The 16,187-nt window shown below is 39.3% G+C and overlaps 1 protein-coding gene across 5 annotated transcripts in view; it reads right to left on the bottom strand.

Moving 5' to 3' along the window:
* Nucleotides 1-13,854: 13,854 nt before the first annotated feature.
* The window catches only part of LOC124124392, an 8,529-nt gene continuing 6,196 nt past the window's right edge, over nucleotides 13,855-16,187 (bottom strand). For 3 of the 5 annotated variants that reach the window (XM_046487546.2, XM_046487545.2, XM_046487544.2), the window contains 2 exons: nucleotides 15,721-15,813; nucleotides 13,855-14,903 (listed from right to left, as the gene is read on the bottom strand). In XM_046487546.2, the coding sequence (XP_046343502.2) occupies nucleotides 14,665-14,903; nucleotides 15,721-15,813 (332 nt within the window). In that variant the 3' untranslated portion in view covers nucleotides 13,855-14,664. Of the gene's footprint in view, nucleotides 14,904-15,264; nucleotides 15,376-15,720; nucleotides 15,814-16,187 lie in introns of all 5 variants that reach the window. The other 2 variants (XR_006859464.2, XR_006859465.2) reach the window with 2 other exon arrangements.

Here is a 16,187-nt window from a genome sequence, read left to right on the forward strand (position 1 = left end):
AGGAACGTACTTTGGAGATTTTATTGGCTTTCACACCCTGAGTTGCATTCTGGTTTTCTGTGCAAAGCATGTTTTGTGTTTGTGCGGTCTTGCGTCACAGAGTCAGTACAATATTACAAGTGGGACAGATGGGCTATATCTAAAGGTCGTGGTGGGTCCTGAAAAATAATAAGTTGTAGGTTAAAAAATGATTTGCCTCCACCTTACAAAGAACAGAAATGTACGTTTTGAATTACTGACCGAAAAGCAAAAAAACCCAGAAAATCACAGGCAACCACTGAAGTTCAAAAAACTTTCTTACGAAGCGGGCTAGAGGATGTAACTTTCTGCATTAAAGCTCTTCTTCTGTGGACATATGGTTTCCAAACTCGTAACTTGAGTTATTAAACCTGATGTGCATATATTATTTTCATGAAGGTGAACATTTTTGTTTTATGGTTCAATTACAGGAGACAGGATATCATTAAAAATGGAAGTTCTCATTAAAGTACACTGAGGCAAGTACTACCTCGGACTATGAGTTGTGTGTTGGCAGCTGAAGATCCCTCCGGTTCCTGCATCATCTTTGAGTCTCTCTCTTCTCCCAGATCACCAAGCAACACCTCTAAGCAATTGTAAAGGAAAGAGTATCACGTTCGAATGTTGATACCATGTCCGCATGGATGTCTGTAGCAGTTATCCCTTTAGCTTGCAGATAATTGTTGACAGAGTGGAAGCCAGTTTTGTCCGTATCTATCTCGAGAGGATTCTCAGGCACTTTGATGCCTGTAGAAATATGATACCTGTTTGTGTATCTGGTTCAAATGCAGCCTGTAAGCATGGGAAGTACATGTTCTGTGATATATGCTAACAAATATTTTGCCCAGTGTGCATTATACGCACGCAACTGGTAGACACTCTCATGCACGAACTGCTACTGTAAACATCGCCTCAGTTTGCTGTCAGTGTTTACAGAAAAAGTGCTCTCGGAGTTTTGACCTCATGGTGGTGTCGCTGGTATGGATTACCAATCGTCTTCATGGCGTCTAAGGTTCAGCCCATGAAAGACTGAATAAGAAACGCATTCAGTACACGAGGCATGCCTCATCCCACTTCACAATCTTCAGTTTTTTAAGAGTTGTTCAATGGCTTTTCTCACCGGTTAAAAATCAACCTAGATTGAGATAGTAAGGGAGGTAGACGGGAAGTAATAATGACAGAGACTTTAAGTGACAATGACAATGACAAAGAAGACATAATGCAATTCCAGTTCCGGATTATCTACATTCCAAAACTGAGGCAGCCTTAAAATCCTTCCATTCACTCAAACCCATTTTTAACATGGAGAGAGACGAATTTGAGAATACCACATGAGCTTCAAATATAGGCGACACAGAGTATAGTCTGTTCTAATTTGGTTGCACATGCACATAGAAACCGGTGAACGTGTTGTGAAAGTTCCACTGGCAACAAGAGACGACTTGTTCTATTGAAACAGAGTTCCATGACGCTGGTTGATTCATAAGGTTCTGATCTCATAACCTGTCAAGGCACCCAACGTTTGAGTAGAAAGGTCTAAATCTCCTTACCCGCACAGTTCTCTCCCTTGTTGCCTGCCCAACTCAAACTCCTTCCCCGCACAGTTCTCTCCCTTGTTCCCTGCCCAACTCAAACTCCTTCCCCGCACAGTTCTCTACCTTGTTCCCTGCCCAACTCAAACTCCTTCCCCGCACAGTTCTCTCCCTTGTTCCCTGCCAAACTCAAACTCCTCCCCCGCACAGTTCTCTTCCTTGTTCCCTGCCCAACTCAAACTCCTTCCCCACACAGTTCTCTCCCTTGTTCCCTGCCCAACTCAAACTCCTTCCCCGCACAGTTCTCTTCCTTGTTCCCTGCCCAACTCAAACTCCTTCCCCGCACAGTTCTCTCCCTTGTTCCCTGCCCAACTCAAACTTCTTCCCCACACAGTTCTCTTCCTGGTTCCCTGCCAAACTCAAACTCCTTCCCCGCACAGTTCTCTCCCTTGTTCCCTGCCCAACTCAAACTCCTTCCCCGCACAGTTCTCTCCCTTGTTCCCTGCCCAACTCAAACTCCTTCCCCGCACAGTTCTCTTCCTTGTTCCCTGCCCAACTGAAACTCCTTCCCTGCACAGTTCTCTTCCTTGTTCCCTGCCCAACTCAAACTCCTTCCCTGCACAGTTCTCTCCCTTGTTCCCTGCCCAACTCAAACTCCTTCCCTGCACAGTTCTCTCCCTTGTTCCCTGCCCAACTGAAACTCCTTCCCTGCACAGTTCTCTCCCTTGTTCCCTGCACATCTCAAACTCCTTCCCGACACAGTAAACTCCCTTGTTCCCTGCCCAACTCAAACTCCTGGATAGTTTCTTTCCTTGTTCACTGCACCGTCCTTTCCCTTGTTAACAGCACACCTCAACCTTTGTCCAACATCAAATAGTAAACATCATATAGTAAACACCAAATAATAAACTTCAGTTAGTGGACATCAAATAATAAACATCGGTTAGTCGACATAAAATAGTAGACATCATATAGGAAACAACATATAGCAAACACTATATAGTAAACATCACATAGTAAACATCAAATAGCAAACACCATATAGTAAACATCATATAGCAAACATCATTTAGTAAACATCATATAGCAAACATTACATAGTCAACATCAAATAGTGGACATATAATAATAAACATCAAATAGTAAACAGTAAATAGCAAACATCATACAGTACATTTTAAATAGTAAACACCATATGGTACACATCAAATAGTAAACATCAAATAGTAGACATCATATAGTAAACATCAAATAGTAAACATCAAATAATAAACACCATATACAAAATATGAAATAGTAAACATGAAATAGAAAACATTAAATAGCGAACATCATATAGTAAACATCAAATAGTAGACATCATATAGTAAACGTCAAATAGTAAACATCAAATAGAAAGCAGCATATAGGAAGTAGTAAATAGTAAAGATCATATAGTAAACATCAAATAGTAAACATCTTATAGTAAACATCAGATAGTAAACATGTTATAGTAAACATCAGATAATAAACATCAGATAATAAACAAAAAAAGTAAACATGAATTAGTAAACATCATATAATATACATGAAATAATAATCAGTTCGAGGATATCAAATAGTAGACATCATATAGTAAACATTATATATTTAACACCATATAGCAAACATCAAATAGTAAACATCATGTAGTAAGCATCAAATAGTAGACATCATATAGTAAACATCAACTAGTAAACATCAAATAGTAAACATCATATAGTGAACATCAAATAGTAAACATCAACTAGAAAGCACCATATAGGAAATATTAAATAGTAAACATCATGTAGTAAACATTTAATAGTAAACATCATAAAGTAAACATCTTATAGTAAACATGAGATAGTAAACATCAAAAAGTAAACATCAATTAGTAAACATCATATAATAAACATCAAATAATAAACATCAGTTAGTGGACATCAAATAGTAGACATCATATAGTAAACATTATATATTTAAGATCAAATAGTTGACATCAAATAATAAACATCAGTTAGTGGACATCAAATAGTAAACATCAAATAGGAAGCATCACATAGTAAACATCAGTCAGTGTATATCAAATAGTAGACATCATACAGTAAACATCAAATAATATACATCAGTAAGTGGACATCAAATAGTAAACATCATATAGAAGACAAAATAGTAGAGATATAATAGTAAACATCAGATAGAAAGCACCATATATGAAATAAAAAATAGTAAACATCATATAGTAAACATCAAATAGTAAACATCATATAGTAAACATCTTATAGTAAACATCTTATAGTAAACATCAGATAGTGTAGGTGATACGCTTTGGCCATTGACACATAATCCAGTACACTGTCTTGAATGGTTTATTTTATAACTTTAGCATAGATTGATGAATACATTCTTGGTTCAGTTTTGAAACATTGACTGATATTTTGTATTATGTCTTTCCTTGAAATTCTTTTACTGGCCCTTTAATTGTAACAGGTACAAGCTATAATAAAAACAAATGGGAAATATTACAACTTGTAACTAAGGTAGTAAGTACATGTTATTACCAACATTATTTTCCGGATTTTAAACGAAACATCTGTGATACACACTTCAACCCTTTCAACATGCAATTTACCCTTTTACACCATTTACATTTGTTATAGCATTGCTAGTTATGATTTACATGTTGTTCCTTATATATTTTGTTAATACTTACAAATTTTATGGGCCCTTTACACCCTACACAAGTTAGTGTCATTCTGCTTACATCCACGTGCTTGTCCATGCACTGACTAAAACCCGGATGATTAACCAGGACAAACCAAAGAAAGTAGAGAACTTAAAAGAAGCTCTCATAAAAGAACTAAAGTGACTTATCCTCACAAGTGGTAGCCTACAGATAGTAAACGTCAAAAAGTAAACATGAATTAGTAAACATCATATAATAAACATCAAATAATAAACATCAGTTCGAGGATATCATATAGTGAACATCAAATAGTAAACATCAAATAGAAAGCACCATATAGGAAATATTAAATAGTAAACATCATATAGTAAACATCGTATAGTAAACATCAGATAGTAAACATCTTATAGTAAACATCAATTAGTAAACATCATATAATAAACATCAGTTAGTGGACATCAAATAGTAGACATCATATAGTAAATATTATATATTTAAGATCAAATAGTTGACATCAAATAATAAACATCAGTTAGTGGACATCAAATAGTAAACATCAAATAGGAAACATCATATAGTAAACATCAGTCAGTGTACATCAAATAGTAGACATCATACAGTAAACATCAAATAATATACATCAGTAGGTGGACATCAAATAGTAAACATCATATAGAAGACAAAATAGTAGAGATATAATAGTAAACATCAGATAGTTGATGTCAATTAGTAAACATCAAAAAGTAAATATATATCAATTTGTAGACATCAAAAAGTAGACATAAAAAAGTAGACATACAAAAGTAGACTGTAGTTAGGGGCTTTCCTACAACATTAAACTGACAATGGTGTATTGTTTTGGTCGTTTGTTTGGGTTTTGGTCCTCCAATATGCAAGCTTAGGCCAAATTCTACACATCGAATGAATCTGTTAGTATTATTTTATAAACGCACCAAACTAAGATTTTGTATGATAGTCCATATTTTCTTGTGCGTATTACAAATCTTTTTTTTACAGCAGCTAAGAGAGCATATTGTCGCTTACCCTGTTATTGTCATTGTGACTTCTTTGCCCTGTCAACCCTGTGAAGATTCCGGGGTAGAATAGGTCTTCAGCAACCCATACTTGCTGTAAAAGGCGACTATGCTTGTTGTAAAAGGCGACTAACGAGATCGGGTGGTCAGGCTCGCTGACTTGGTTGATACATGTCATCGATCCCTATTGCCTGGATCGATGCTCATGATGTCAATCACTGGACTGTATGGTCCAGACTAGATTATTTTACAGACCGCCGTCATATCGCTATTCCCTGTCAACTAAAGTTCGTATAAAGGCGTCAATAGCGATAACCTGACCGTGATTGCTGTAAATAAAGGTGAGTTGTGCTATCTACCGATCCCTTTACGCATGATTTCGCCAAAAATTAATCCAAACTATACCGATTAATAAATAGAGGTTATCGCGTGAGTAAGTTTGGGGATGGTAAATATCCTACATTAGGAATAAACATTGTATTTAGCGAGCCTTGGCGAACCATGAACACATCAACTATGCAACACACATTTATGGAAATTAGATGAACAGTTGAAGTTAGCAAATGATTTTATTCGGTCGAACGTCTATCAGCATTATGGAATTGTGAGTCTACTCTCATAAATGTCATGACACATTCTAGGCCACTCGCATTAACGTGCTGACTTATAATTGCGTTAATTTCGTGATTTACAGTATTCAAGAAGAATACTTCATGTAGGACCAAAAGAGCAAATTACGAGCAGAGACTTGTTAATTATTTTATGACATTCATGCTAGCTCAAACGAAACTGTGATTTATTTTTATGGTATCCTCAAAATAAGGAGGATCCGGTTGCTTTTTTTGGAATACGATGACATGCATAAACCAAGTCAGCGAGCCTGACCACCCGATCCTGTTAGTCGCCTCTTGCGACAAGCATGGGTTGCCGAAGACATTCTAACCCGGATCTTCACAGGTGGGGGGCCTCACTGATTGTAATTTAAGTTTTCACCAGGTATTTCTATTGTCTTACATTATGTTGCCATTTTGCTATTTTGCCTAATTTGTAGACAGTCGGAGACGAAAATATGAAGAATTTTTTCTTGTGTCTCGTGAAGTAAAATGAAATGTGAACTTTCCTATCACTGTAGTCAGGTTCTGTGACTTGCCCCGATGGTCACGTCTCAAGTAGCATTCAACTGATATATTAAGATGAAATTATTTGAACGATATTTGCTGTTTACATATCAAAGTTTGCCAAGTTGTTACAAAATGGTTGGTCACATCAAGGCTTCTTAACCACAACATATTGTGCTGGGCACAGTAAAACTGGACTGAGGGAGGGCCAGGCGACCCTTCCACTCGCTCATCAGCAAACATATGCCTCCTTGCGGGTCACGTGCATGGCAATATGGGACAAAAAACTGCAGGGGTGAGGGCAGTTAAGTTGATGGAACAGTCACATAAGAGAGATTATTTTACAACTGTGAAACCTGGTTCCACAAAGGAAGAGGCGAAAACTGAACCTTTGTGAGATTTACAGAACAAAGGCAGTTATTTCTAGTTTCTCAAGTTAGACTCTCTCACAATAAGTGAGTGAAAAAAGACATCACTGCAGGCACACCCAATCCCCCAACCTCAAGTCTGCATGTATCAATACTCATTCCTGCAAACATGCTTCCTCACCCGCTTAACTTACTACACAATCATCTCACTACATCTACGCCAAACCTCGTATCTCCACGCACACACGCACACACATCCATTCATCTTTCCCCACCATATCCCTACAACCATCTCATTATGTCTACGTCAGCCCTCATGGATCGATGCGTATGCTTACATACATACTCCATCCTCCCAATATTCAACAACAACCATCGAACTATAACTATATCCGCCCTCATGTATCCGAATACGTGCTTACATACATACACCCTACTACCATTCCACTACATCCATCGCATTATAAATATAACCGCCTTCATTCTTCCGTACTCATGCTCACGAAGCATTGCATGCATCCAATTACATGTTTGAAATGTCGTTAATATTTGACAATAAACAGAGATTATTATAACACAATAGATTTAATCAACATCATAAAAAGAAGGACAGTCAGGAATAAACATTTGTTCACTTCCATGGGAACCGTGCCAATTTAAACATGTCAGAGGGATACATAAAGTACGTGATCTTGGCTACCAGCTGTTGGACATTTTGGTGGAAACCTCGGTGGCCGACTTTATGTGCTGGCGATTAGGTGCCTCACTCTAGCTGTGTGTCTGTGTGTGTGTGTGTGTGTGTGTGTGTGTGTGTGTTAGTCTTAGTGTGTGTGCGTGCGTGCGTGCGTGCGTGCATGCTTGTGTGTGCGCGTACGCGCCCGTGTGTGTGTGAGTCTTAGTCAGGTGTGTTACTGCAAGCATGCGTGCGTGTGTGCGTGCGTGTGTCTTTTAGTCTTAGTGTTAGTGTTAGTGCGTGCGTCCGTCCGTGCGTGAGTGCGTGTGTGCACTTGTCAATTTTGGATATTCATCTTGTGCGGCATTCCCAGGTATAAGATGGCCTTTTCGTAACCAGGAATATCAAATGTCCCACCTGTACCATGGCGTCATGTGAGTGGTGAGTGAATAATGTTTAACGCCGCAGTCAGCAATGTTATACATGGAGACGTTATGAGTGGATGAATGTTTGGTTAAGGACAAAGTCAGCAACGTTCCGCCTGTACCATGGTGACATGTAATGAGTGAGTGAATGTTGTTTAACGCCGCAGTCAACAACGTTCCGCCTGTACCATGGCGACATGTAATGAGTGAGTGAATGTTGTTTAACTCCGCAGTCAACAACGTTCCGCCTGTACCATGGCGATATGTAATGAGTGAGTGAATGTTGTTTAACGCCGCAGTCAACAACGTTCCGCCTGTACCATGGCGACATGTAATGAGTAAGTGAATGTTGTTTAACGCCGCAGTCAACAACGTTCCGCCTGTACCATGTCGACATGTAATGAGTGAGTGAATATTGTTTAAGGCCGCAGTCAACAACGTTCCGCCTGTACCATGGCGACATGTAATGAGTGAGTGAATGTTGTTTAACTCCGCAGCAACAACGTTCCGCCTGTACCATGGCGACATGTAATGAGTGAGTGACTGTTGTTTAACTCCGCAGTCAACAACGTTCCGCCTGTACCAAGGCGACATGCAATGAGTGAGTGAATGTTGTTTAACTCCGCAGTCAACAACGTTCCGCCTGTACCATGTCGACATGTAATGAGTGAGTGAATGTTGTTTAACTCCGCAGTCAACAACGTTCCGCATGTACCATGGCGACATGAAATGAGTGAGTGAATGTTGTTTAACGCCGCAGTCAACAACGTTCCGCCTGTACCATGGGGACATGTAATGAGTGAGTGAATGTTGTTTAACTCCGCAGCAACAACGTTCCGCCTGTACCATGTCGACATGTAATGAGTGAGTGAATGTTGTTTAACTCCGCAGTCAACAACGTTCCGCCTGTACCATGGCGACATGCAATGAGTGAGTGAATGTTGTTTAACTCCGCAGTCAACAACGTTCCGCCTGTACCATGGCGACATGTAATGAGTGAGTGAATGTTGTTTAACTCCGCAGTCAACAACGTTCCGCATATACCATGGCGACATGAAATGAGTGAGTGAATGTTGTTTAACGCCGCAGTCAACAACGTTCCGCCTGTACCATGTCGACAGGTAATGAGTGAGTGAATGTTGTTTAACTCCGCAGTCAACAACGTTCCGCCTGTACCATGACGACATGTAATGAGTGAGTGAATGTTGTTTAACACCGCAGTCAGCAACGTTACACCTGTACCATGTCGACAGGTAATGAGTGAGTGAATGTTGTTTAACGCCGCAGTCAACAACGTTCCGCCTGTATCATGGCGACATGCAATGAGTGAGTGAATGTTGTTTAACGCCGCAGTCAACAACGTTCCGCCTGTACCATGGCGACATGTAATGAGTGAGTGAATGTTGTTTAACTCCGCAGTCAACAACGTTCCGCCTGTACCATGGCGATATGTAATGAGTGAGTGAATTTTGTTTAACGCCGCAGTCAACAACGTTCCGCCTGTACCATGGCGACATGTAATGAGTAAGTGAATGTTGTTTAACGCCGCAGTCAACAACGTTCCGCCTGTACCATGTCGACATGTAATGAGTGAGTGAATATTGTTTAAGGCCGCAGTCAACAACGTTCCGCCTGTACCATGGCGACATGTAATGAGTGTGTGAATGTTGTTTAACTCCGCAGCAACAACGTTCCGCCTGTACCATGGCGACATGTAATGAGTGAGTGACTGTTGTTTAACTCCGCAGTCAACAACGTTCCGCCTGTACCAAGGCGACATGCAATGAGTGAGTGAATGTTGTTTAACTCCGCAGTCAACAACGTTCCGCCTGTACCATGTCGACATGTAATGAGTGAGTGAATGTTGTTTAACTCCGCAGTCAACAACGTTCCGCATGTACCATGGCGACATGTAATGAGTGAGTGAATGTTGTTTAACGCCGCAGTCAACAACGTTCCGCCTGTACCATGGGGACATGTAATGAGTGAGTGAATGTTGTTTAACTCCGCAGCAACAACGTTCCGCCTGTACCATGTCGACATGTAATGAGTGAGTGAATGTTGTTTAACTCCGCAGTCAACAACGTTCCGCCTGTACCATGGCGACATGCAATGAGTGAGTGAATGTTGTTTAACTCCGCAGTCAACAACGTTCCGCCTGTACCATGGCGACATGTAATGAGTGAGTGAATGTTGTTTAACTCCGCAGTCAACAACGTTCCGCATATACCATGGCGACATGAAATGAGTGAGTGAATGTTGTTTAACGCCGCAGTCAACAACGTTCCGCCTGTACCATGTCGACAGGTAATGAGTGAGTGAATGTTGTTTAACTCCGCAGTCAACAACGTTCCGCCTGTACCATGACGACATGTAATGAGTGAGTGAATGTTGTTTAACACCGCAGTCAGCAACGTTACACCTGTACCATGTCGACAGGTAATGAGTGAGTGAATGTTGTTTAACGCCGCAGTCAACAACGTTCCGCCTGTATCATGGCGACATGCAATGAGTGAGTGAATGTTGTTTAACTCCGCAGTCAACAACGTTCCGCCTGTACCATGGCGATATGTAATGAGTGAGCAAATGTTGTTTAACTCCGCAGTCAACAACGTTCCGCATGTACCATGGCGACATGAAATGAGTGAGTGAATGTTGTTTAACGCCGCAGTCAACAACGTTCCACCTGTACCATGTCGACAGGTAATGAGTGAGTGAATGTTGTTTAACTCCGCAGTCAACAACGTTCCGCCTGTACCATGACGACATGTAATGAGTGAGTGAATGTTGTTTAACACCGCAGTCAGCAACGTTACACCTGTACCATGGCGACATGTAATGAGTGAATGAATGTTGTTTAACGCCGCAGTCAACAACATTACAACAACAAGTGACGTTATTGGAATCGGAAGTGACGTGATCAGACCAGGAAGTGATGTTTTCAGAACCATCATTAAAAGATCAAAACCCCTGAGTATGTAACAGTGACAGATTCTCTGGAGATTAATGTGGACAAAACTGGCTTACAAGCTGTCAACAATCATCTGCAAGCTAAAGGGGTAACTGCTGCAGACATCCATGAGGACATGGTATCAACTTTCTAACATGATACTTTTTCTTTTGCCAGTGCTAAGAGGTGTTGAGTGGTGCTCTAGGGGAAGAGAGAGCCTCGAAGATGATGCAAGAACCGGAAGATCTTCAACTGCCAACACACAGCTCATGGTCTGAGGTAGTACTTGTCCCAGTGCACTTTAATGAGAACTTCCATATTTAATGATATCCTATCTCCTGTAAGTGAACCATGAAACAAAGGTTTCCACCTTTATGAAAAGGATATATGCACTTCCGGTTTAATTACTCAACTTCCGGGTTTGGAAACCATATGTCCACCGAAGTAGAACTTTAATGCAGAAAGTTACATCCTCTAGACTGCTTCGCAAGAAAGTTATATTAATTCTGATACCTTCGGTCAGTACTTCGAAACGAACATTTCTGTTCTTTGTAAGGAGGAGCCAAATAATTTTTTAACTTACAACTTATTATTTTTCAGGACACCCACCACGACCTTTAGATATCGCCCATCCGTCCCATTTGTTAAGTAATGTTGTACTGACTGTGTGACGTGAGACTGTACAAACACAAAATATGCTTTGCACAGAAAACCAGAATGCAACTCACGGTGTGAAAGCCAATCAAATCTCAGAAGCACATTCCTTTTAACGAAAAGCTAATAAAAGACCACAAAACACCTGTACAATAGGAGGAATTTATGAGTAAACAAACGGAAAGTAAATACACTGAAGAGAGAGATATTATATTGTTTTACATAGGAGAGCGCCACTTGGTGGCAAGATGAAAGTACACGGACTAACAGCTCCGACTGAAAAAAATGAGCAAGACGAGTCTGCTCACGTCACCTGCGCATTCCATCTGGTTGCTACATTCTTCAATCTGAACTGAAAACTACAAGTAGGTGAACATAAGACCAACAAGCCCCTTTCTCAACACCACCATGATACTGTTGTCGTGTACATATTTGTCCCAATTCGTTGAAAATTCCTTACATTATTTTAAATACAATGTATCAAATATACAGCTTATATTATAATAAAATATTCCCAACTTAATCTTATATACCTGTATATCCAAATTCTTGTTAGCTACCTTTATTATTCTACTTCTATTTCATTTAAATTATTTTACTTTCCATATGTTTTATATAAACTTAATATTACTTTGATACACGTTATCCCGGCTTTTTCATTTTACACCCTACTTACATAAACAATAAGCCGTCCAAATTCATACCCATAGGCACAAAATCAACATGCCCATTGTCCAAACGTAATCCCCTGCTATTTTAATTCTATACCCGTCAACGTCTGCCAGTGAGCGAAGCTCAATCACTGTCAGTGTCTACCTACCCGTCACCTCTAATTATCCCCCTTAGGCAAAGGATTACCGCAAGGCAAACATTACACCAAATGCATTGTTTTTAGAAAGGAATCCCCTTCTCGTTAATGTCAAACAGTAGGTGAGTAAAACTTGGGAAATCAGTCAGTCATTACAAGCCTTAGGTAAGAAATTCTTATCCAATCAAAATTGGCGATACATACTTTGGACCAATAACAGTAAAGGCGCAGTTCTAGCTCCTCGGCCTCTCAACTATATAAAACCAAGGAGATGCCCCTTTGGTAACACAAAAAAAATCCAAATACTTACCGACTCCCTAATTGGACTGCAAGCCCTCCAAAACAAAAATACCAAACACCGACCTAAATTAATAAATCAAATACTTAAAAGCTCCAACGACCTAACTAAGGCAGGCAAACAAATAACCTTCTTGTGGATACCCGCCCACGTAGGAATATACGGTAATGAAAACGCCGATAAAGCAGCTAAACTATCCCTCAAAATCCCAGAAATAAGCTTAAACTTACCCATCTCAAAATCAGAAATTAAAAGTGTAAACAAGCAAAAAATCACAAAAATGGCATAACCTATATCTAAACTCAAAAAGCCAAATCAAAAAAGTGCTCAGCAAACCACTAACCAAACCAAAAATTCTCCATCCATCCAAAAAAATCGACAGAGTAATCACTAAACTCCAAACAGGACACACCAACCTAAATAACCACCTAAATAAAACAAAAAAAACACACTACTGGTAACTGCCCACACTGCAAACAACCAGAAACCCCAGAACACGCACTCATCCACTGCACACACTACCTAACACATCAAACCGCATTACAAACCACCCTCAATCTAAACAAGGCTCTCACTCTAGAAGCAATACTAAACCAACAACATAAACTAGAAAACTTCAAGGCCTTAGGCGTATTCTTAATCAAAACGGAACTAATAAAACGCATCTAAAAACACAATAACATCCACCATACCCAGCTCCCTTAGTTCTCCCCCCCCCCAACCCCATCGGCATCTATTCCAAATCTCAAAATTCCCAAATTCTATATAAGCAACCCCTAAAGCCCCCTTTTGGGTTGCACTGACCACTTTCGCCCCTTTCAGAAACACATTAAATGGCCTGGCCGGGCCCGTGTGCGAAATACGCATCAGTCGGAAAGCGCACGTTAAATCTCCAAAGTAAGTAAGTAAGTACCCTTTGGTATCACATCTGCTCAAGAATAAATACTGGAACTGTCGCCATCAACTCTGTGATTTATATTCTGAACTTTATGTTCTAAGGTAAGCTGGTTTCCATTGTTCAAATTATTTACATGTGTACTTTTTGTTTAGAAATGATAGAAGTTATACCAAATAACTGGTTAAATATGCAGTGAAGTTATCTCACTTGAACTGAGTACAGGTAATGTATTTATGTTGTCGTTGTACAAGGTAAGTAATTATTGGGAATGTTTGTGTTTATAACGTTCTATTCGGTGTTGTTGCTATTAATTATAAAATGCAGTTAATATTTTTTATAATAATACTGCTAACAATTATCATTAATTGTATGTCATACTTTGTTGTGAATAGTTGTATTTTAAGTGTATTATACAGATCTCAACATTGTTGAGTTACCGCACATTTATCGTTAATGTTAATATTATTGATAATATTGTAAACAGGCTAGTTTAAGGAAATGCCAAGGGCAATACCTATCGTAAGCCTCCAGCTGTTTGAATGTGTACAAATCTCAGCCATATTATTGATATACATAAATCTTCTTGATAGATGCAAAAGTGGTAGTCTGTATATCTGTGTAATCGTATGTGTATGTGTTTAGTCTCGAGTTTAACTGTGTCCTTTCTATTTTCAGTATCCAGTTAATTGTGATATGTAAATGATATCAACTATAGCCAGTCATCTTCCCGCCATTGTCAACTCCACCATGCTAATTCCCCCAACAATCAATTATCAACTCTATATTAAATGAATGTTAAATTGTAATATTATATAATATCTTATGTACATCTTTATTATTGTAATAACTTGAAATTGTGTATTGAATGTATCTTGATCACATCTGCTCAAGAATAAATACTGGAACTGTCGCCATCAACTCTGTGATTTATATTCTCAACTTTATGTTCTAAGGTTACCCAAATATATGTGAGAGCGCACAGCACACGCGCGTTCTCAATACTAAATTACTAGCAACACGATAGGCGTGATTCGAGAGTGACACCAAAACATTTGTAAAACATGCAAATTTATGATACCATAAGCTACATAGGCATTACTGCTATATAATTGCAAACTTTAGCAAAATGCAAAAGTACTATAAAGATTGACACACGAAGATTCATGGATTTCTTCAACATTGTTGTATCAAGTGAAAGAACGTCAACATGCATGACAAAGCTTTTCTACGTAGTATTTTACATCAACATCAGAAGCATGAACAATATATCTGAAGACATTTCCAGGATTTGCATTGTCATAAAAATCATCATGGTGTTTCTTGTCCAACAGTTTCCACATCCCATCCAGTTCCATCCGCTGCATCAAAGGTTCCAGTCTGTTGTTGTATTCCTTTACGTCAGTGAAGCAAGCGTGAGGGATCCCGAAGCATATCAGACCTCCTGTAATAGACAACACCGAACATCAGATCGGTTCTTTTGTCAGCACTATGGTACTTACTCACTAGCTTCGAATTAAATGGGAATGATATTTCTCGCTGATTTGTTTATTAGGTTTAAATAAACCTTGACACAGCAACAGTCCGTAGAGCTAAATGGGATCTCCTGGATCTCAGATTTAATGAAACATAAAAAGAAGCTATTTGTACATCGTACGAATATGTTAAATAATTTTCGAAACATCAATGCTTCAAATATTTCATAATTGGACTATTTCCAGTTTGCTGAAAGGTACGCTTATAGTAATACCCCGGGGCGTTTCTGAACCAAACAAACCATGCAACGTGTAAAACATAATATCCACCTTCAGGGGATGGCGGTTACGACCCAGGTTCGTTTGCCTAGATTGCTACAATGCCTTCAGCCCATTTCTCCTGTCCCCAGTCGTTTTATTGCTGGCACAAAAACAAGAAATCTAAAGAAAAAACATGTTATGAAGGAAAAGTATCATAAAAAGAATAAGATAAATATAAATGTAGGAGGTGTACGTGATTCTGTATAGTGTCAAAGAAAATGGTGAAGGAAAGGGTGTGTTTATATGTAGCCCTCTGGCCGATGATATGATAAAAAGTATTTATCTTAAGAGCTGCTTTGCTGTCACAGGAGAAACAAAAGCAAAGCCACCACCTCACCCTCGAACAAACTGAGTGACTGTTTTAAACAGTATCCCAGTTGAATCATGGCGTGTCTGTTCAATGTGGAATTCTTTTAAACTATTACATATTAGCTGGTCAGTGAAGTGAAAGTAAAACTGTGTTACCTGGCTTCACCAGTCGGGCCATCTCCAGTAAAGCAGCACAAGGTAAAAGACCTGTGTTGAAAGCAGCAGCAGCAACCAAACCGTCGTAGCTGTCTGAAAGTAGAGGATATATGTGTTCATATATACACACAAAACACACACACAAACACACACACACACACACACATGCACACACAAACACACACACACACATACATACATACATACATACATACATACATACATACATACATACATACATACATACATACATACATACATACATACGCACGCACGCACGCTCACACACATACATACATACATACATACATACATACATACATACATACATACATACATACATACATACATACATACAGACAGACACGCACGCACGCAGGCACGCACGCACACACACACACATACATACATACATGCATGCATGCATACATACATACATACATACATACATACATACATACATACAT

Source organism: Haliotis rufescens, unplaced genomic scaffold, assembly GCF_023055435.1.
Source record: "Haliotis rufescens isolate VD_foot unplaced genomic scaffold, xgHalRufe1.0.p SCAF_34, whole genome shotgun sequence".
Lineage (NCBI taxonomy): Eukaryota > Metazoa > Mollusca > Gastropoda > Lepetellida > Haliotidae > Haliotis > Haliotis rufescens.